The sequence below is a fragment of the Motacilla alba genome, chromosome 4, assembly GCF_015832195.1.
Source record: "Motacilla alba alba isolate MOTALB_02 chromosome 4, Motacilla_alba_V1.0_pri, whole genome shotgun sequence".
Taxonomy (NCBI): Eukaryota; Metazoa; Chordata; class Aves; order Passeriformes; family Motacillidae; genus Motacilla; species Motacilla alba.
The window spans coordinates 7,968,229-7,989,051 of NC_052019.1; the positions used below are offsets into that span (position 1 = coordinate 7,968,229).

The 20,823-nt window shown below is 37.4% G+C and overlaps 1 protein-coding gene across 1 annotated transcript in view; it reads right to left on the reverse strand.

Annotated features, from left to right (window-relative positions):
- Positions 1 to 2,082: 2,082 nt before the first annotated feature.
- LETM1 (leucine zipper and EF-hand containing transmembrane protein 1) overlaps positions 2,083 to 20,823 on the reverse strand; it is a 29,020-nt gene continuing 10,279 nt past the window's right edge. The window contains exons 4-14 of the mRNA XM_038136741.1: positions 18,293 to 18,436; positions 17,468 to 17,605; positions 14,312 to 14,515; positions 13,738 to 13,857; positions 12,536 to 12,667; positions 11,752 to 11,922; positions 10,977 to 11,132; positions 10,103 to 10,237; positions 9,362 to 9,549; positions 7,320 to 7,458; positions 2,083 to 6,004 (exon numbers count right to left, since the gene is read on the reverse strand). Coding sequence (XP_037992669.1) covers positions 5,855 to 6,004; positions 7,320 to 7,458; positions 9,362 to 9,549; positions 10,103 to 10,237; positions 10,977 to 11,132; positions 11,752 to 11,922; positions 12,536 to 12,667; positions 13,738 to 13,857; positions 14,312 to 14,515; positions 17,468 to 17,605; positions 18,293 to 18,436 — 1,677 coding nt within the window. The 3' untranslated portion in view covers positions 2,083 to 5,854. The remainder of the gene's footprint in view (positions 6,005 to 7,319; positions 7,459 to 9,361; positions 9,550 to 10,102; positions 10,238 to 10,976; positions 11,133 to 11,751; positions 11,923 to 12,535; positions 12,668 to 13,737; positions 13,858 to 14,311; positions 14,516 to 17,467; positions 17,606 to 18,292; positions 18,437 to 20,823) is intronic.

Sequence of the window (20,823 nt, forward strand, 5' to 3'; positions counted from 1 at the left end):
AAAGATTTATATCCAATAATACACAAAAGTGGAAGTGAACACAGGGTATAGGGAACTAGAAACATACTACAAACATCCCCCTGCTCACATCAGCATTGAGAAATAGTTCAAGAAAATACCGAATATATAAGCAGTGAGAAAAGTGAGAATCCGTAGCCAGAGAAACTCCCTGGTATGATCTGTCACTCTCTGCATTTGGTATTTAAAATCCTTATTGCTACAAAATGCTGTACTAGATCCTTGCACAGACTCTGCTCTGGAGAACTTGTTGTCTGCCCAGTCACTGTCAAGGAGGTTTTATGTTACAGTGGCACAAGAGCCAAATGATGTATTATTGATAGACTGGGCATTAACTGAACACAGATTTCTCAAGCCTCAGGTCGATGAAACAACCACAAGGCCATCCATCTCTCACCACCACTATGCAGATGTGTTCACCCTCTACATGACATTTCACCAAAATAGTTTTCAATAAAACTTCCCAATTAATCCTTTTCAGACCGCAATGTCATGAAGTCGGAGGTTTTCCCAACCAGTTTTCTGCCTGCCTGCAACACCAGCCTGATGCAAAAGAAGATTCCATGCAGTGAAGTCACAGCAGCGTGTTCATTATCTGCTATTAGAGCAGGCAGCTGCCATTCCCTCTGTGCATATTTGCAGACAGTGCACAAATCCATGTCTGTAATTGCATTGAGCCTGGCTGAGCTGGAGCTCATTTCCCCACAGCAGCCCTCACAGTGCTGTGCTTTGCCCTGGGAGCTGCAAAGGTGCTGATAATACACCCATGTTTTGGCTGCTGCTGAGCAGGGCTGGCACAGCAGCAGTGCTGTCTCAACATTCCCCCCATCAATGGGCTGGGAGTGGGCAAGGTCCTGGGAGGTGACACAACTTAATTTACCAAAGGTATATTCTAGACCCTGTGATGTCAGCTCAGATATAAAGCCAAGGAAAGGAGGAGGGAGGAAGGACATTTGTTATTTACAATGTTTGCCTTCCAGAGCAACTTCCTCACCTGCTGAAGCCCTGCTTCCCAGGAAGTGGCTGAACATCACTTGATGATGGGGAGTAGAGAATAAATCTTTTTTTTTTTTTCCTCTTTGCTTGTGCATGCACAAACTTTTGCTGTTGCCTTAGTAAATGGCCTTATCTCAATCTACAGGCTTTTCCCCTTAGATTTTAACAGTTACACACAATTGTCACAAACATGTCATAAAGATTCATTTAAGAGTGTAATAACCAATTGTCACCCTGATTTTCTAAGACTTTGCTAAGCCTTCTGATGTTTGCATTCTTGTAACGAACTTTCTCACACACAGTTCTGTAAACAACCTATGTTTTGCATTCTTTCATGGAGGAGGAGAGAATTTTTGGACTCTTGGTCTGTCCAGTGTCATTGGAGAGGTGGCACTGTCACCCTCCAATCCACTGTCACTTTTGGAAAACTATAAATATTGGAGTCAGAAAATAAAGGTCCCTTTTTTTTTATTCACCTAGAGAGCAGCAGTATCCGTGTCGTCTTTTCGTGTCGTATTGCGACAACCAATATATCTCAGCAAAGAGAACAGTGGATCCAGAAGTCAGCATCTTTCTTGGGAATTCAGTAAATACGATCAAGGACACTTGCTGGTGTCCACATTCAATCCACAAACTCAAACCCCAATTCCTCTGCTAGTCAGTTCGACCACTGCTGCACACCACACCTGTTCACCCCAATTAAAGGGTCATTAAAGGAAATTCTTAAAGCAAAAAGCTTAAAAGGAACAAGTTCTGCCACTTTTAAAGCTTTTTATTTGGTATTTAGCTTTAAGCAGAAGAAGGAAAAATTTGCAACACAACCTTGCTTATTTACTATTATTTTTAAAGCATGTCAAGGCAGAGGGTTGTCTTCAGCCACCTGTTGAAACACTTGACACTGGAGAGCAGATTCAGCATTTGCATGTTCCCAAATCCTGTTTTAAAGCAGACAGGAGATTACTTTCATAGACACAGCTCATCAGCATCCAGCCCTGTGCCTGGCATCTCATCTGAAGAGCAATAAATTAACAATAAATAATCAAAACCAACAGAAAAATAATTGAGAGATTAGGTTTCAAAATGATACTTTTATTGTAACTAAACAAAGGATACAAGCTCCAATTAACATAAAAATTTTATACTGAGTTATGGCAAACACAGGACCAGTATGCTCAGAGCACAGACAAATGATTTTCAACTTAAATTTATAACACAGGCTGAAATTCATCAACTGAAAAGCAAAATTTGGAATACATATGAAGAACAGAATATGGGATTATTCTTTTAATTAAGTATACCCAATTATTTGATATTAACAATTTAAAAGTATTTAAATACATGCTGAAGTAGCTAAAGTTAAAATTATTAGCAAGGTATGCAGATATAAAGTTACAAGAAGTATTTTGGAGTTGTATAAAAGATGTAACTTTTTCCCCCTGGACAAAGCCTACGTTAGGGTAAGGTACTATCCTGGCAAGAGATATTCTCTACCTGCATGCAGTCCTGCTGACAAACTCTTTCTGTCACTTAACCTGCAGGCAGACTGACTCTCACAGTATGTAGTCAGTGATGAAAATCTCTGTGAAAACCATCTTTTGGGCTAAGATGAAAAAGAAACAAGTTTTTCAATAAAATAGCTCCGATAACATGCTTGTTTTGAAGGGGGGAAAGAAATCATATCCTACTCAACTTCTCTTCTCTGTTCCTAAATGGATTTTTAAAAAAGCTTTTTGCGTGTTTTACCTTTTCCCCCTGAATAGTTTATAGTCAAAATTTATTTGAATCTGCAACAACCCCATCAATGGTCTTACCAATCACCTAAGTCTGAGCTCAGAGGCTTTGCCTGTGTAAGTCACAAAGTCATGGAAATCTCACATATCCTTTAAATTATTTAAAGAAATATTTACATCTCCTGATTAAATGTTCACTCAGGAATAAGTTCTGACCAGTTAATGTACACCTGTACACTCATCCTCTCTCTGAATGTACTGCAGCTTCTGGTTTTTTTGGTCAACACCAAAGGCAACCAAGCACATTTTAGCTGGAGCTATGCCACTCTGCTGCAGTTGCCTGTATCACCAGTACAGAGCTGCTTGGGAGGTTCAAAGTTAGGTAAAAGTGGATCACCAAGGGCTTCCCTAATCTTTTAAAGCTTGCAGAACATGTGTTGTTCAAGTCCAGCTGTCATGGGTTTGCCTGCTTTCAACAGAAGGCAGGCATTCCCCGTGAAAGTCCTTTCTGAGGTTGGTGTGCATGTCCTGTCATCGCTCTAGGTCACAGCAGAAAGCTGCCATTTCTGACTGGCACGTAAATGAATTTTATGTAATCTGTAAAGATTTCACAATATGCCAAATTTCATGCAAGTCCAAATGTATTCCAATTACTTTAATCAGAATATTCTTCCTAAAATAAAAAAAAAAATCAGCTATTTTTGTCTCCCTTCTTATTTAATCCACAGAAAATTTAAGTGAACAGTAAACACAGAACAGCAGCAAAGTGTTTTAAACTCCCAAATACTGCAATCAGTCAATTCCTTTCAGGACAGTTAAAGCTCTGTAAAACTTTAATCAATAAATATTTGAAAACACCTTTTTCTGCTACTTCCCTGGTTTAAATGTGCATGCATTCAAGTGAATACAATTCTTGGGGTTTTGATATTCCATGAAAGGTAGCAGGCTATTTTAGACTATCTTTACCACGTTTCAGGAATGTCAAGTAATATTCTTACACATTGTTTTAAAATTGAAAATATGCCACTGTAAAAATTGAGCGTACTTCAAAGCCCATAAATTCTAGCTGTAAATTATAAAATGGAAAATTAGTTTCTAGATCGTATTTTTATGAAATCAGTTTTATTTTTTAATTTTCATCTAACACAAGCATTGGCCTAAAAAAAAAAAAAAAGCACATAGTGAAGTCAGATCTTCAAAAATCTACAAAGTGACTTCCTTGCTGAAATCTCTAAGGTAATCTTGATTTATGAGGAAGAGAACAGCCCCCTTGTTTTGGGATACATGAACCATAAAGATTGTACTGATTTGAAATTTCAGCTTCACCACAGCAATTTCACACTTCAGATACAATTACAGTAATTCTCAGGAGGATCTTGCTGTAAGCAGCTTTCTTTGCAAACTGTACAGAATATGAACTCAAGAGCTGAACTAGACACTGACTTTTTCTAGAACTGTACATCTCACTGTACATATTGCTTTGGAAACAACTAAATACAATGGTCCATATCATGCAAGCCATGAGACTGTCAAAACTTCTTTTGTTCCACTAACTTCAAATAAGTTTGTACAAATAATTTAGCCAATCTAGATAAATACTGCACATGGAATTATGCTGAAATACGCTTGGGAGTTGGTATTTTCTACAAAAATAAGCTACTATGACTAAAAGCATTAAGTACAAACTGCCCACCTCAATATCATCATGTACAGTGCCACTGTCAGATGTGCTCTCTATAATGTACACAAAATCAAGAATGGTTGTACATTTTATAATACTGGGTGCAAAATAAAAACGGAATAAAAACCCCAAACCACAACCCTGCTGGTTCAAGCCACACTACAAGTATTTCATAACAGATTTTAAGAAAAATGTAAAATTGAGGCTACCATGAATTATGGAACATCCCAGAGTTAGTATTTTAGTTTTAAAACTTTAAAATTTACTGTAAAGAAGAAATATTAATGAGAAAACCTTGACCTACTGCCAGTATGTAGTCACACATTTAAAGACTATAAACCAAGAATGTAATCAAAGCACTGGCAATACCAGAAATGACTTGTTGACTGCACAGTAAGCAAAGCCATGAGATGAACATTATTTATGTACTCTGACTATACTTTGTTAATGACTTTATACCTGAGATGAAAATTGAGAGGTAAGAGAACTAGTTATGGTGTAAATAATTATCAGATGAAGAACAAGCACACAAAGATAGCTACACTTTTTAAAATATATGCAAAAAGATCACAACTGACATTTTCCCCTTTTGATTATTTTCATCCTGCTATTCAGACAAACACTTTAACTCACTTTACCATGTGACAGATTGTGTTCTGAAACTATTTTAAAGGCTCCTGTGATTCCAATGCTTTAATAATTCATGGAGTTTTGAGTAGAAGCAACATACTCTACTCTCTAATCCTATGAAATTTAAGGCACCCATAAGTAGCAAACTTCATGCCAAATTTCCATTCTAGGGAAAAATAAATCTGATTTTTCCCTTCAACAGAAAATAATAATAACCATGAATTCATAAAAGTGATCAGAATGCCACATTCTCTGTCAGTGAGGCAACAGCTTAGTGATATTTAGCTTAAAACCCCCTAAATCTACAGAGCTACTACTGAAGCCACGGAATCTTCACCAGCAGATTAGAAAACGTGTAGTATTGTGATGGAACAGAAAGTTTGTATTAAATTTTGAAAAAGCTAAAAGGTAGAAGCAGAGCAAGGTTGGGCCCCATGTAATGATGGAAGAAAATAAATGAGAAACATTTCTCCATGATAGATACACTGAATTAATACAGCAAACTTCCAAGTTTAATGGATCACTGTACCACAACAATGAGTGCAAATACATGTTTTTGTGGGCAGGAGCACTGCTACAGAAGCCTATTCTGTTTTCATCAGTATGGAATGACACTAAATCACTTCTTTGACGAACGGAAATTTCATTCCATATGTCAGAAAACTTATCTACGATTTATTACCAGAATCAGCTCAAAACACTTCCCATAATCACAAAGCTCAAGTAATATGTAGCCATTAGACACAGAAAGATATACAAGATTTTGGTTACAACTGCGATTAGCTTCAGATTCTGAAGCTTAATTCTTTGCTTCTGCAGCTTCCTTATCATGCTTTTCCTTAGCTTTCTCTTTTTCCTCCAGTTTTTCTTCTTTTTGAAGCAGTGACATAATCTCAGCAACCTGGTTGGTGCCAATATCAATATCTTCTTTGTCAATCAATTCTACAACCTACATGAACATAAAATAAAATTGAGAGTGCATTTAGGTTTTACATGATGGAGGCGTTTTCCTATAATAAATTTTGTTAAGACAACAAACGTACTCAGTTCTTGTGTTCAAGAAAAACAGCATTTTCCTTCTTACATGGAAGACAAATTCAAACCACAACCAGTACCTCAAACACATCCAGAGTACTAAAAAAAGCTAAAATGTAAACTACAAGACTTAGAACTTTTGACCTTTGTGTGGGTAGCACACAAAGACATTTTAAAGCATTAGTAAAACAGACACATTTATTTTATCTGTTTCAATGGAAAGCTGAGATTCAGTACCTGTTGTATAAGAATTTAAGACAGTAATTTACAGGCTTAATTTTATTTAAGAAGACCTACTGTACCAGACAGGCACAAATTTAGAAAAACTTTTAAGTAGAGAGGGTGGGCCTTTCAAAAAGCAAATAAAAAAAAAATCTAGTAAATGATTCCAAATTCCTTTAAATAGCTTTTTGTACAAATGTATTCTTGGCATATCCCCTCAAGTTCCGAGACTTATTGTGCAATATATGCAGAATTTACAAGTACACTTTATCTGTGTTGCTAAATGTGCAACGGCTGTTTAGAGCAATGGGGAAGATAATCACCACTGCGGCAGTAGGGAGGAAAAATGTGTTTCAAGAGGCTGATACTGTATTTTCTAGCTGGCCAGAGTTTAAATGCTATTTCTGTATCCAGTAGCAGAATGACTTGAGGGAAGTAAGTTTCAAGAGAAATCTGAATTTACCAAGTGCAAAAGAAACAAGAAAATGAAGGTGAAAGGGAGAGAAAACCTGAGAATGTTCAGCAAAATGAGAGAATAGGACAAATCAGGCAATAAACACAACTTGCTGTCTTGCTAGGAAATACAGATCTCAATGAAACATCTAAAGTATACAAATAGGCAAGCAAAGCTACTATTTTGTATTGATATGAAATATAACTATGGATGTTATGTCAAGACTTTCCCTAACAGTGGTAGTTCTACTCCCTCCCATTTGTAAGTAATAACAAAATTACCATATTTTACAGAACTTGACACAGACATACAGAAAAACCTACAGCTTTAAAGGTAACATGGTAATGGACATGGATTTCCCCCCCACCAAAAAACCAGCCATATATATTCTCAAGATGCTGTTATACAAGATCTATTTACAATACATATCAAAAACCTCATTGGCATCAAGTAAAGACTCTTGCAAAAGACTGCACTATGAATTTATGCCCAAACAGGTGCAATGTTTCAAGGATGGTTAGCCTTATTTTCTTTAAGAAGTCCCTTAACTTACCTTAACAACATTATCTATATCAATTTGGCCATCCTTGTTTTCATCTAGTGCCTCTGCAATCCTCGTTAGCTTCTCCTCTGGAATCTTCTGAATTTGTTTCATTGCATTAATTAGCTCAGCAATGCTGATGAGATTCTTTCTGAAGAGAAAGCACAAACTCTACATGACAAGCAGTTACTCCAAAGGAATAAGGTTGACAAAATGCAGTAGTGGAAGCTACTATACTGCAGGATGCTTGTAACATTATTAATTAATTATTTATAATCCTGATCAGAATGCAAAAAACCAAAAAGGAGTTACTGATCAGAAAGCAGATTTTTATCTTACCATAGAATCTCATGTTTTTAGTTTCCACATGTTTCAATGAACAAATATAAGTACCCAGAAGCATTTGAAATAAAGTTTTCTGTGCTTCCCAGACTGTGTATCTAATGCCCTTTGTCCCTTCCCTCCCCATTCACCAAAGATATAGTGCCATGTTTCCAGCGTCCTTTTACATATAGAAGCTGTTTGACAGAAAATCAATGAGTCACAGGAAAACAAAAGCTGAGAACTAATCACTTGAGCAATTGAGCTGTTTTGTTAAGTCAGCTTCACTTGCTCCTGTCAAGGACCAGGCTCTGGGGAAGGAAGAACTGGCAGGTTTTAGATATTACTCTCTGCTCACTGATCTCATGATGTTCCAGTTGTCTGCTGCAACCTAAAGCCCTTCCTTGCCTATGTATTTTGCTAGTTTGAAGAAACATCTTCCAGCACAGATCCAGCTGAAACGCAGGAGACAGTGAAGCCAACAAATACTAAACAGAAGGGCTTTATCAGTGTAGTGCCAGCTCTTCTGGGCACAGACAGACTTTTATGCAAGGAGCATTTCTCCTGCTGCTGCTAAATGTCCTGCACATGGCTTGATAATGACTGCACCATCCTGAAGGTTAAAAGACAAGACTTTGATAATTAAGCAATATTTAAACTAGTAATTTTCAATCATCCAAAATCACCTACAAAATTATCCAGAAAACCATCCATTACAAAGTATAATTGCATTCAGTACAAGCAGATTCTGCATTGTATTGTTAGTTTACAAATTCAGATGGTTTTGATCAACAACTTCTCTGTAGCACCATTCATATGGCTGCCTTATTACACAAAATCTGCAACAAATGACTGTTTGCCCTGGGGACTGGAAAACAAGATCTCAGAAGAAACAAAAGCAGAATTCCTATTTCTGTTCAGTTATGCTTTTTGGGAGCTGCCATACTCTCTTAATGAATCATACAAAATGGTGCAAGCATAAACCAGATTAATAGAGCATTCATGATCCCAAACCATGAGAGTTTGTGTCACAGTTTTCAGATATTTCAGTGTTTGTAACAAGCAGTGTATGACCATTTAACATAGGATTGCCTGAAAGATTCTCCAATAATATTAAGACCTGGATAAGTGTTGATAAATTAATTTTGTAATGAAGCTATCAGGAAAGATCTTTCATTGAAAATCTGTGTATTAAAAAATTGAAATGAAGTAAATCTCTTGGAAAGAGAGTGTGTAAAATTATCTCCTCACTTCCATTAGACACATTTTCTCACGTGTCTCAAGACACCACAGACCCTTGCATTTTTTTTCCTCATTAACATCTTTGTTACTAAATAACAACAAATATGGACATGCTCACACTGCTGTGCACCTTTTCAGTCAATGGCACAGGGCAAAAATTACTGTGTGAGGAGCATGACTAAGGGGATGATTTCACCTCTAATCCTGTTAGTGCCAGAGGCATGGGCAAGATGGTAAGATTCTAATCAACACTCTGACTTTCAGAACACCCTCAGGATCTGGGGAATTATACATCCTTTTTTCCTTCATCAGTTCAACCATATTCAGCCTTAGAAGACAGAAAATCTGCAGCACAATTTTGTTTTTTAAAAATCAATTACCTCAATATTCTAAAGAAGTTATTCACCAATTCATTTCTAACCACACATCAGATAAAAGCAAGAGTGAAGGTGAACAGCCAGAGACACATCCAGTGCTCCCAGGTCACTTACCCAGCAGGAGTACCCTCACCATCCAGTTTTTCATCTGCTGCCTTTTGACTTGTTTCTAATTCTACAATAATTTTGTCTATCTGACCAATCATTCGGTTCACTCTCTTCGTCAGTCGCTTGCTTGCCTTTGACTCTTCCACTGCCTCTTCCTCACCAGTTTTAGAAAGCTCCTTTATCTCTTGCAAGTCCTAGAAGAAATGGTCAAGAGAGAGAAAAACTTTTGCTGGTATGAATTTGGAGCAGCAGCATTTCAACCAGCACTTCAAGACAGGAGCCATTTGTAGATGAAATACAAGTCTAGAGACATACAAAGACAGATCAAATTAGAACAATAAATTTTAACACTGCTGCCTTTTTTTATGCACCCCTAAATGTTATTTTCCACACCTTTCCTAAGATTGGATAAGGTTCATTCTACTTATCTTGGAAATTTCTGTAATACTGACATCTACACTTGCTAAGAAAGAACTGCAGCATGCAGCAGTCAAGCAGCTCCTGTTACCCCAGTCACCCTGGGAACAAGAGCAGGAGCAGGAATCTCATCTGCTGGAAACTACTCTAGTGGTAACAATTAGGCTTTGAACACGTTACACAAATGAGGCTCTGCATTGTCACATACAAAGTTCATTCACTCAGCTTCCAACAAACAGACAACCAAGAAAGATAATCTTTAAATTTGTGGATCACTTCTGCTAAAACTAAACATGAACAGAAAAAGAACTTTCATGCCCCATTCTTCACCTCATTATACTCCTGGATATCATCCTTCAATTCCTCAAGCTCCTCCTTTTCCTTTGTTAGTGATTTTTTCTGTTCCTGTAGCTTGGTGCAAGCATCACTCAGCACGTCAATCTCCTCCTTAGTGATTTCCTCACCCTGTAATAGAAAACATACACAAATTAGTGAAAGGTACATTTGTGATCTTCCTGCAAAATTTTCAGTCTTCTAGCAGAAAAGAGAAAACACAAGATTCTTTTTACATGTTTGGAATCACTACTATCACATAGTGATTTTGATGCTACTACAAAGATTTTAAATGGTAAGGCAGTTAATCTGCTATGAAGTGCACCAGTATTAAGTTCAACTAATGTGACTGGTTATGTGAGTTTCTGAAATTCTATATCTGATCATCTCATTTAAAAATATTTAACTTCATTCTTGGTCTAAGCAATTAAAACAACCGAGAAACAATTCACCATGTATGGGAAAAGATAAATTACACCCAAAAAAAAGAGTAAAGTTTGGAAAGTTGAGCTGTAGAAAAGTTATCTTCAATAACCTTTGTGAGAATGAGGATGAACATCCATAGTAAGTACACCTGTCTCTTGAAAAGCACAGGCTTATTCCATCTACAGACAGTACAAACGCCCCCCAAAACAGGTATATTAATTTCAATAATGCAGATAGATAAAGGAGATGCTCTGACATGTTTTGCTCTGACTTCAGCTTCTGCAGTGGTGAATTTTCAATCCACTGAGTAGTTGTTTTTAACTGACAGAATGTGGCGAGAGGGTTAAAAGTGAAGGGCAGACAAGCAATTTATCATGGTCCTCTCACATCAATGCTCTGAATCTTTACATTTAGAAGTATGAAAACGTGTGGTTATCCAGATTACCTTAATGCCTTCCAGCACTGGTGCTGTATCTATCAGTGTCTCTGAGTGCACTGCTGCACCTGCCCGTGCCAGTTCTGCTTCAGTGTCCATCACCACCTGGCTTTTTTTAGCTTGCAGAGCAGTTGCTTCAAGATCTGCTGCTGGTTCCGCCGCTTTCTAAATTTAAAACACCCCATTAGGTTGCATTTAAAAAACCCAAAACATTAGCTGTATTAGCTTCAGTAAAGAAGGACTTGTCAAAATAGAAATAGTTGCCAAAGTAGAAATACACATTTTTATGAGAAGAGGTTAAAAAACTGCAACATATTGAGTGGTTTCACATTAACATACCCACTTGTATTTCAAGAACTACTTCTGTGAGCTCCTGAGGCTTAATTCACTAATAAAGCAGGCCAGCAGTTTTTATAGTCAAATATTATACAGCAACATTATCAGGTTAATGACAAATAGAGCCAAAGATAAGAACATTTAAAATGTGAGATGCAGAAAAGTAAAAAAAACCCAAAAAAAACACTACCTTTACTACAGAAAAAGAAGTCTTCTCTTAATGCTTTAATTAAGAAGGAAGAGAAATCAAAGATAAGTAAGACTAAGCCAATATTTTATAGTAAACTTTTGTGTTGTAGTCAGTTTAAATTTTCTCTCACATCTTCCATATGTGGATTTAAAGTCCAGTTTCTTGCAGACAAAACCCAGAGCAGGGGCAGTAATTCATAACATGCTAGTTTTCACATCACTTGACATTTGCTCCACAGCAGTTGTGAGCAGAACTCACCATGGCTGCAGCCTCAAGAGTTTCTTTGGCTTTCTCTGCAGCTTCAGACAGTTTCTTTTCTTCATTTTCTTTTCTGATGGCTTCTTCTTCCTGAAGTGTTGCTTCCAGTCGTACTTTGTTATCTATTTTTTCACCTTCTACTTCTGCTACTTTCACTTGAGCCTCTTTGGCCTAAAAATAACAAAAGTAGTGTGACAGAAGTGTGTATATACATACAGGAATGGCTGCATAACATAGGTTTAGATATCCTGATTGAGATAGGTAGTACAGGTATGCTAATGAATAAAGTCAAAGCCCCCAAATGTTACCCTATTTTTGCATTTCTCAGAAAAAGATGACTCTCTTTCTTAAGAAAGTTTTCAGTTTTGGTGAAAATGTGAACTTTCCACCCTGAAATCATACATGTTCTTCATTCTCTTTCTTTCAAGATTACCAACAATCTACTCTGATAATTTCTTTCTCTGCATAACATCATGTATTTTTAAATATTAATATCTTTCTAGGGCCTGAAGCATTCACTATTTTTTTGTATGTGAAAGGTGTATTCTAAATCTTGTTATGCTATTACTGTCTGGTGTCATGTAATATTGCTCTGTGTTTGCTTTATCCCCATATCTCTCCACATACAACACAACTTCTGCCTTTGAAGGTCACACAAATAAACCTAGCTATGATTTAGTTTTTCAAGGAAAAGCAAGGAACTGAGAACAACATCAACTTATCTGGATGGATTTTCAGTCATGACACTGAAAGTTAGTTACACACTATGTCCATCAACACTTACAGCACTGTCTGGTAGTGTCTGAAGGGTTGTTTTGAGCTGATCAGCTGGAGAAAGGGTATCTGGAAGATACATGGCTCTGGATAAAATAAGCAACGATGTAGGAATTTCCTGGTTCAGGTGCAGATCTAACCACTGTAAGTGCAATACAAAAAACAAGTCTTTAATTTCAGGATGTTTTATTCTTTTTTATAAATAAAATCAAGCAAAAGAAAACATTTTTTTTTTACCACTACTTATCAGTCAAGATCCTAACACAGGAACTACAGACTATAATCAGCTAAGAATTACAGCCACTGCAATTAAATATAGGAAGATGCATTCTGTTTGAAAAAGTATTAAAAAAAATATTGAATGAATATGTGAACAAGTGGTTTGTTTCACGTGCATCTTAAAATCACAGAACCATCTGGGTTGGGCTAAAGATTGTCCATCTAGTTCCAACTCCCTGCAACAGGCAGGGACACCTTCCACTAAACTGTTCCTCAGAGCTCCATTCAACCTGGCCTTCAACACCTCCAGGGATGGGGGGTCCACATCTCTGGGCAACCTGTGCCAGTGTCTCACCACCCTCACAGAAAAGAATTTCTTCCTAATACCTAATCTAAACCTGCCCTCCTTCAGCTTAAGGCCATTCCCCCTTGTCCTATCACTACATGTCCTTGTGGAAAGTCCCTCTCCAGCTTTCCTGTAAGCACCCTTTAGGTACTGAAGGTGCTGTAGGGTGCCCCTGGAGCCTCCTCTTCTCCAGGCTGAACAGCCCCAACTCCCTCAGCCCATCTTCATAACAGAGGTACTCCAGGCCCCTGTAATCAACTTAGTGGCCTTCTCTAGACATGTTCCAACAAACTTTCCTCTAAACCAGGCAACACCAAGAGACAACTGATCTACCAGGTGAAAACTTCCTTTCAGCAAGATAATAACTGACAAGACAAACTTTCAAAATTGCAAACACATTTCGGATATGTTAAATTTAAAGTATCTATCTGCATCATCAAAACATCATGGTGAAAAAGCAGCAATCCACAGCTACTACATACTTACAAAGTACATGTGACAAAAGCTTATTAAGAAGAAAGACTGCTTTAACCAAGCCTTTAATGAGAACAGAATCAAAATGACTTCTCAGAATCAGGACAACAACCATAGCACCAGAGCTAACAACTGGGAGTTAGGTCTGTGTATTGAGTCTTACAAAACCATACCTGTTTAAGCTGTTCCTTGAGACGCTCCTCTGTCACACCAAGAGCTCTCATCCCTCGGGCACGACAAGCTGCCTGCAGTTCTTTAACAGTCAGGGTATCGACCCCCTCTTCAGCAATCATCTGCACAACGGAAAGGAAATCTGACCGTGTTAAGAGCTCAAAACAGAGGCACCACCAGCACTGCACAGGCACGTGTTACAGCAGCCACTAGAGGCTGCTGTGCTAACACAAACAGCCTCAGCTGCTCCCACAGCTCCAGCATGGACAGCCAACCCCTAAGCCGATACTTCTACCAGCTCCCTTACAAATTATAGTTTCATAGAAATGTTTTTCTTTGTGATGTAATTGTTTTCTATTCAATTGATGGTAGATGAAAAAAAGATCAGTTTTTTTCTTAACAAATAAGGACGCTTCTGATTTTAAGCTCTTCAAGCCTTTTTGTTCAAAGTTCTCAAACAAGACAATTAAAACAAAAAAGGAAATTGCCTAGAAAAACAAACATACATATATCCACACACATTCATTACTGTTGTGTGTCAAAATTATTACCCAGTGCCTATTCAGAATGACTCACCTTGTCATCTGCTTTTATGCTCCTCAACCTCATTGTCAGCTGGAAGCGGAGAAAATTATTTGTCCCAATTGACTGAAGTTCCAGCAATTTACAAAGTGCCACCAGCTGAGGCCTGGTCAGATTGTCCAGTGTCAACTCATCTTCAAACAGCTTAGAGAACCTTAAGATCTCCTCATTACTGGGTCTTTCACCAGTTTCCCTGATCTGTGAGAAAAAACCAAACACACACAAAGCTTTTCAGAGCAGGTGTTATAGTTAGGCATTATTTTGAATAAAAACACTCTCCTCATTTGTCAAGCACTTTGCAACAGTTTTGGGATAAGAAATAGCACATAAGGAAGGAATGAAAGAAGTTTTTTAGAAAACAAACAACTTACTTATTTAGGCAAAAGACTTGATAGTGCTGACAGTTTCCAACAACACTGCATAATGTACTTAGGATAAAACTAACAAAACAAAAATTAGATGCACCTGTACACTAAGGAGCAGGTCTAGCTGAATTGCACTGCCATGAGATACCTCAAGAAATATATAAATACCTTTGAGTTAATAAATAGTTGCTACAGGAGTTACACTGGCAGATACTTCTTCTGGTACCATGTTTACTAAACACAGAAACACATAAGATAAAGATGGAAAGATAAAGTAAGAAGTTCACTCAATGGCAAAAATTTTGCAACACTGGTGTCCCCATGAAACACAGATCTGGACACTTAACCACCAATACTTCTCTTCATTTGTTACAATTCTCTTTTGCTTTCAACTCCTAGATGTTCTGCAGCACCTCAGTGCAAATGTTTTTGTACTTGAAGTTATTCCAAAGTATAAAGCACTGTTTGGGACAGGACTCTGCATCCTTTGTGATGGCAGGTTCTATGTAACTGTTTGTACAAATGCAAAGTTAAGCTCTTCAGTGATGTGTTACCAATGAATTCCCAATCATTAAACCCAATTATTGGAAGCTGAAATAACAGCTCAAAGAAGTAGGAGAAAATTTCTCTGGTCTCATCAGGTCACAGTAAAGCATTATCACCTGTATAGATGTTGACTTCTCTATTTTAAGTATGCCACCAAAAGCTTATTAGTGACATCACTGCATCAAAAATCTACAGAATTCACAATTATGTACTCCCAGTCTTAATATCTTCGGTCTAATCATAGATAGAAAAAAATGAATTTCCCAATACCTCTACTTTTTTTTTAACTCCTGTAAAGAAAACATAAAACTAGGTGACATCAAATACAGTTTGAAAACCTAACATTACCTGTACTGCCTGACTTAGCATGCCTACCTGTTTTACCTGCAAACTCAAATATTTTAGTGAACAACTACTGACTACAGAAAAAGGTAAAAATCAGGAGATGAAATGGCCTTGAGCCCATTAACCTCCAGGATATTTTTGTAACAAAGAAACCATCTTGAAGAAAGAAAGGTCAAAGGCCTTGTTGTTCCACTTCGCCAGTGCCTTCACCACAGGAGCCAAAAATGGCACTTCAAAAACACAGGAAGTATTTTCTCCCTTGTTTAAAGATGAATTTTGACAGAGCCAAGCATATGTTTCTTGAAAGTACAAACTGAAGCTTTCTAGTACATCACTAGCTACAAAGCAACAGAGACAAATTCTGGAATTATGCAGCAGACATATTAAGCCTGCAATCAATGGTTCTGGCAGCATCAAATACTTCACCACAGAAGCCACTGTTAAGAACAGCAAAAAGGTGGGAAACACTGAAGCTGCTTCTTGCTCTGACATTTATTATCCGGTACAGCGAAATGAGATCAATGAAGTTTGTCTCTGTGGCACAAATGAGAAATATAAAGCTGTAAAAAGCACACCCACACATATGAAATGCAGGGCTTGAAACTTCTTTTTTAGTCATCAGAGGAACTTGGGGCTTCCTCCAGCAAATGTGGAGTGAAACATCATTTATTTCCATGAAAATTAACGGCCAAATGTAAATTCTCAGTAGCAGTTCTTCCAGAAGAAAATGAAATGTTCCGAACATGAAGCATGAGTGGGCAAGTTCCCAGAGCCTGCAGGGGCAGTGCCTCAGCCACTAACTGCTATAACTAACCACTTACAATGTTCTGCAGATTCAAAAGAACAGAAACAGATGACTGCAGAGAGGCTTCAAAGTACACGGACTTTGCAAGAAGTTACTGACTGGCAAAATTTGCCACTATGATTATGTGAGGTGATCTGCGTGCCACTATCAACATCATCTTATCACCCCACACTTTACTCTCAGTCCTGACATGCAGAAAAATCTTAAGCTATTTAACAGGGCTTGTAAAGTTCATGTCTGAAACCCCTGGGCTTATGTGCCTTTTTCTGTGCAAATACACACTCTCTCCAAAGGAGGGGACCACTGCCTTTCTTTCAACGAAGCACTTGGTGATGCTGTTGGCTCTACTCTAATTCAACAGCCCCACAATTAAGAGACATCAGAGATAAGGACTGTCCTGAGAAGAATAAAGAATGCATTTTTCATCTCTCCAGGGAGTACCTTATTCTCACCTACAGTTTGGTGAAAGGAAATGCTGTGAAACTTAAAGGCCATTAACGTAGCAGGCAGATGTCTGACACTTAAGTCTCTCTGTCAGCAACTGAACTTAAATAGAAAAATTTTTGCACAGCAACTACATTCTAGCGAAACCTCAGATTATACCACTTTCTAGTCAGTATAGCAACTGTGCACTTAAAAACTGTTTTTACAAGCAGAATTAAATTTAACCAAAAAAATTTACTTTTTTCCACAGTTTCAATCAGTTCATCAGGAAAGAAGTCCTCTCCCAGTTTTCATACCCCATGTTAAAAAAAAGAGGTCAAAACCTACATGAGTAACTACTGAGCACACCACGTTTCATGTTAGAGTTAACTTATTAACAAATAAGTGAACAAGAAACAAATGAGCAGAAAGGTTGTGCTTCTAGAATTAGAGAGCAAAAGCACCAGCTAGAACACCGAAGTTAATAATAGGAAAACTTCATCACACTGACAAAAAAAGAAATTTATCCTAAAAACTACTACATTCTGTTTATTCAAGTCCAAAAAAATAAAGGTATGTGATGATTACCATAGACCAAAAAAAGAAACAGAGGTTTTTTGGGTTTTTTTTTTGTAGGAAGAGAAACATATTTTCCAAAGTTTTTACCTTTTGAAAGAATGTTGAAAAATCTTTTGTAACATTTCCCTTGGCTGCTTTATTTTTTAAGGCCATCTCCTCAATGGTGTCTTGAAGGAATTTAGCCAATTCAAGCTTTACTCTCAATTCTTTCTTCAATCTTTCCTCCTGTTAAAAAAAATATTTTTAAAAGTTCCTGCCAGAAATACATGGACTAAACATCACTTCTGCCCCCAGACAAGTTATGTGAAGTAATTCTGGACTTCTGCTATAATACACACATTCCAAAGGGCAATTCACTCTTCCCAAAGATCCCCAAATCACACTGAACAAGCTGAAGAGTTCACTGTGAGCTCTGAGAGTGAAAACTTGTGGGGCTCTTTTGGTAGGTTTTTACAAAGCTCTAACAATTCTGAGAAAATGTAACTAGTAGAAATAAAGTTTAAACTGAAAAAAGTGTAAGAAGCAATCTTAAATATTAAGTATATATATGAAAAACATTGTATCGTGGTTTAAGACTACAAATGTTACAATGTCTCTTTTAATACAACCAGAAAAATAATACAGCTTTATTTCTCCTTTGTAGGAGTCATAGAAAATGGAAACGAAGACAGCAGAAAAGACAAGAGAGGCTTTCAACCCTGATAGCTTGGCACCTGCACATATAAAAACCAGGATAGCACTGGTTCATTATTATATGTTCAAAAGCAAGATCTTCAAAATAAGGAAGATAAAAGCATTACCGAAATACTGAAAAAAAAAATCCAAAATTTTTAGACTTTTTCTAATTTTCTTAACAAGAAATTTCTAATTTTTAAACAAATATTGCTGGTTTATAAATTCAGACCTGCTTACCTTTTTAGACTTTGTCTCAAATGTAGAGGGAAGCATATTAGGGAACAACTTAAGAGCTACTGGAAGTAAAAATTCCATAAATGGGACAACAAGAAAAACCAAGAAAGGGACCAGGCGAAAAAGATCAGCGCATATTCGAAGAAACTGGAAAGGAAAAAAATACATCAATAAGCTAATATTTAAATACTTATTTTTAAAATATTTGATTTCATCATCTAATTGCCACTTAGGCTCGCATATATATATTTGCTATGAAGAAATTTTAAAATAACACAATAAAAGGATGTGACTAAGTCAGTTTTTAGTGGTTTTTTTCCAAGTTGCTACATCCTAGAGAGTGCTGAAGTTTCACCAGTTTTCAACACTATAGAAAGTATTTCAAAAGCCTCACTGTGTCTCAATAGGATTATTGAACAAGTATCTCATTTAAACCTCTTAAAAGCACCTGAAAACAGGAGGTGGTCATTTGTTGTCATTAAAGCTGCTTAACTTCTTTTATGCATCTTTATTTGTGCTCCACCACTTCTTACATGCATGAGCTACTGTGGAATGAGTAATCAAGAATAAAATGAAAGATCCCTCCCCCTCTGCCTTATAACAATTGTAATGTACATTTAAATCCAGGATAATGAGCCCAGCTTGGTACATTTTTTTTTTAAACCACTGCATTTCCAGAGCAGTAATCCTCTGAAGCAGGTGGCATTCGTTACTGAATCTTGAACTGCACAAAATAAAAACTGTCCTTGTGATTTCTGTACACTCAAAATATATATACTAGGATGTACAGTCTATTATTAAATCTTTCAGTAATTGTTGAAAGCTTCATAACTCAGTTTATACCGGGGAGTGAAGATCTTGCTTGACTCTACCTCATTTTACAAAAAAAAGGTTGTTGGGAATCCCATCAGCTCCTAAATCAGAGGTACACTCTGGTACTTTACTGCTACAGCACTGTCATTCCACATCAAGACTTGATAAACACAGCTCTGAGTGGCAAAAACTGGCAGCATAAATGCAATTACAGCAGTAAATCCATGCTGCCCACTCCAGCCTCTCCCACAGTTCATGGCAATCAAGGGGAACAGCAGCAACAACCAGCACAGATCCCACGTCCTCAGGACTGATTTGCTAGAATACAAAACCTGCAAAACTTCATTCAGAATTTTCTTACCATAAAACCAGCCAAAATCTTAACCACTACTGTATGTAGAAGGCACATGCTCTACAGATTCAAAGTCTGGCATTTTTCTTTGTACATAAAAAAATTCAGTTTCCCAGAAGGGATACTTTGGTCCATTGTTTTGAGGCTCAAGGATTTTTCCATTCATTCCAACAATAGAAGGCAAATGACTACCATGGAGTTAAAAAACAAAAAAAAAAGTAAGAAAGTTTGGAAGAAAATTTTAAAACTCAGAAGAAAAGTACATTTTCCCTAAAAAAAAAAAACCTCAAAAATTTCTATAGAGTACAGAGTTCCTATTTTTCCCCAGTCTCTATTCTCAGACAATGCGTGCAAGTATTTCTACAAAATCCATATCCATGGAAGCAGTTTTACCACCGGATTAAGCCAACTTAATGCTAACCTGAGACACGGTACAAGGAGCCATGAAGGTGCACTGGCAGTCACACCACTGATCCAGCTAAAACTGACCCATAAATACATACACAGGCAGGGAAAAAAGGATCAGTACAAACCAAGCAGGGGTGGGGCAGGAAAACTTGATTTAAGCACCAAGCTTTTCACAGCAGCACCGTCCTGGATCAGCTTTCACAAATCATGGCACTGCACCCTCGGCTAACTCAAGGGAAACAGCTTTATGCAGGAACCTAATACAATGGTGTAGGATTACACACACAGTATTTGGCAGCGCGGCATGAGAACCTTGTGACTCCCTGTACCTGCTGCTGCAGCTGGGTATTCCACTCTTCCTTCCTCTGCAGGGAAGAGTCTGTAAAGCTGGCACTCTTGCCACAAACTCCCTTGTGTTTGCCAGCTCGCTGCCACATCCTGAACCACCCTGCTGCAGGAGCCAGCACCAGAGCAGTTAGGTTTTTTTAAGTCAGTACCATGTTTCACTTCTTCCTGCCTTCTCTCCTAAGGGTAGATCTGTGACCCTGCTGAATCCAAACGCTCACAGCAATTGTACAAGCAGAGTTTTGGAACTGACTTTTAGTTTACATAAGCAATGGGTCCCTTTGCATTAGCCATGCTGCAATTGCTTGTTCATGTGGTTAGATTACTTGGATAACTTTCCATTATTGCCTCCAAAGAGGAAGGAAAGGGCAGGCAGAAATAACTCATTTGTCAGTCTGCATGAAGATAAGATTTCTCTAGGACTGTCAGTGTGCAGCTTAATACTTTTAAAGCAGTATATACATCAATTTTTATTTTATATTTTTTAAAGTTCAGGAGGTAATCCAGCACCAAAATGTTAAGACTTCTTTAAATCGGTCAGTATACTAAAATTTAAGGTTGAACTGATAAAAAAATGAGCTGTGTTGAAACAAACTTGAACTAAGGTTTAAAAAAA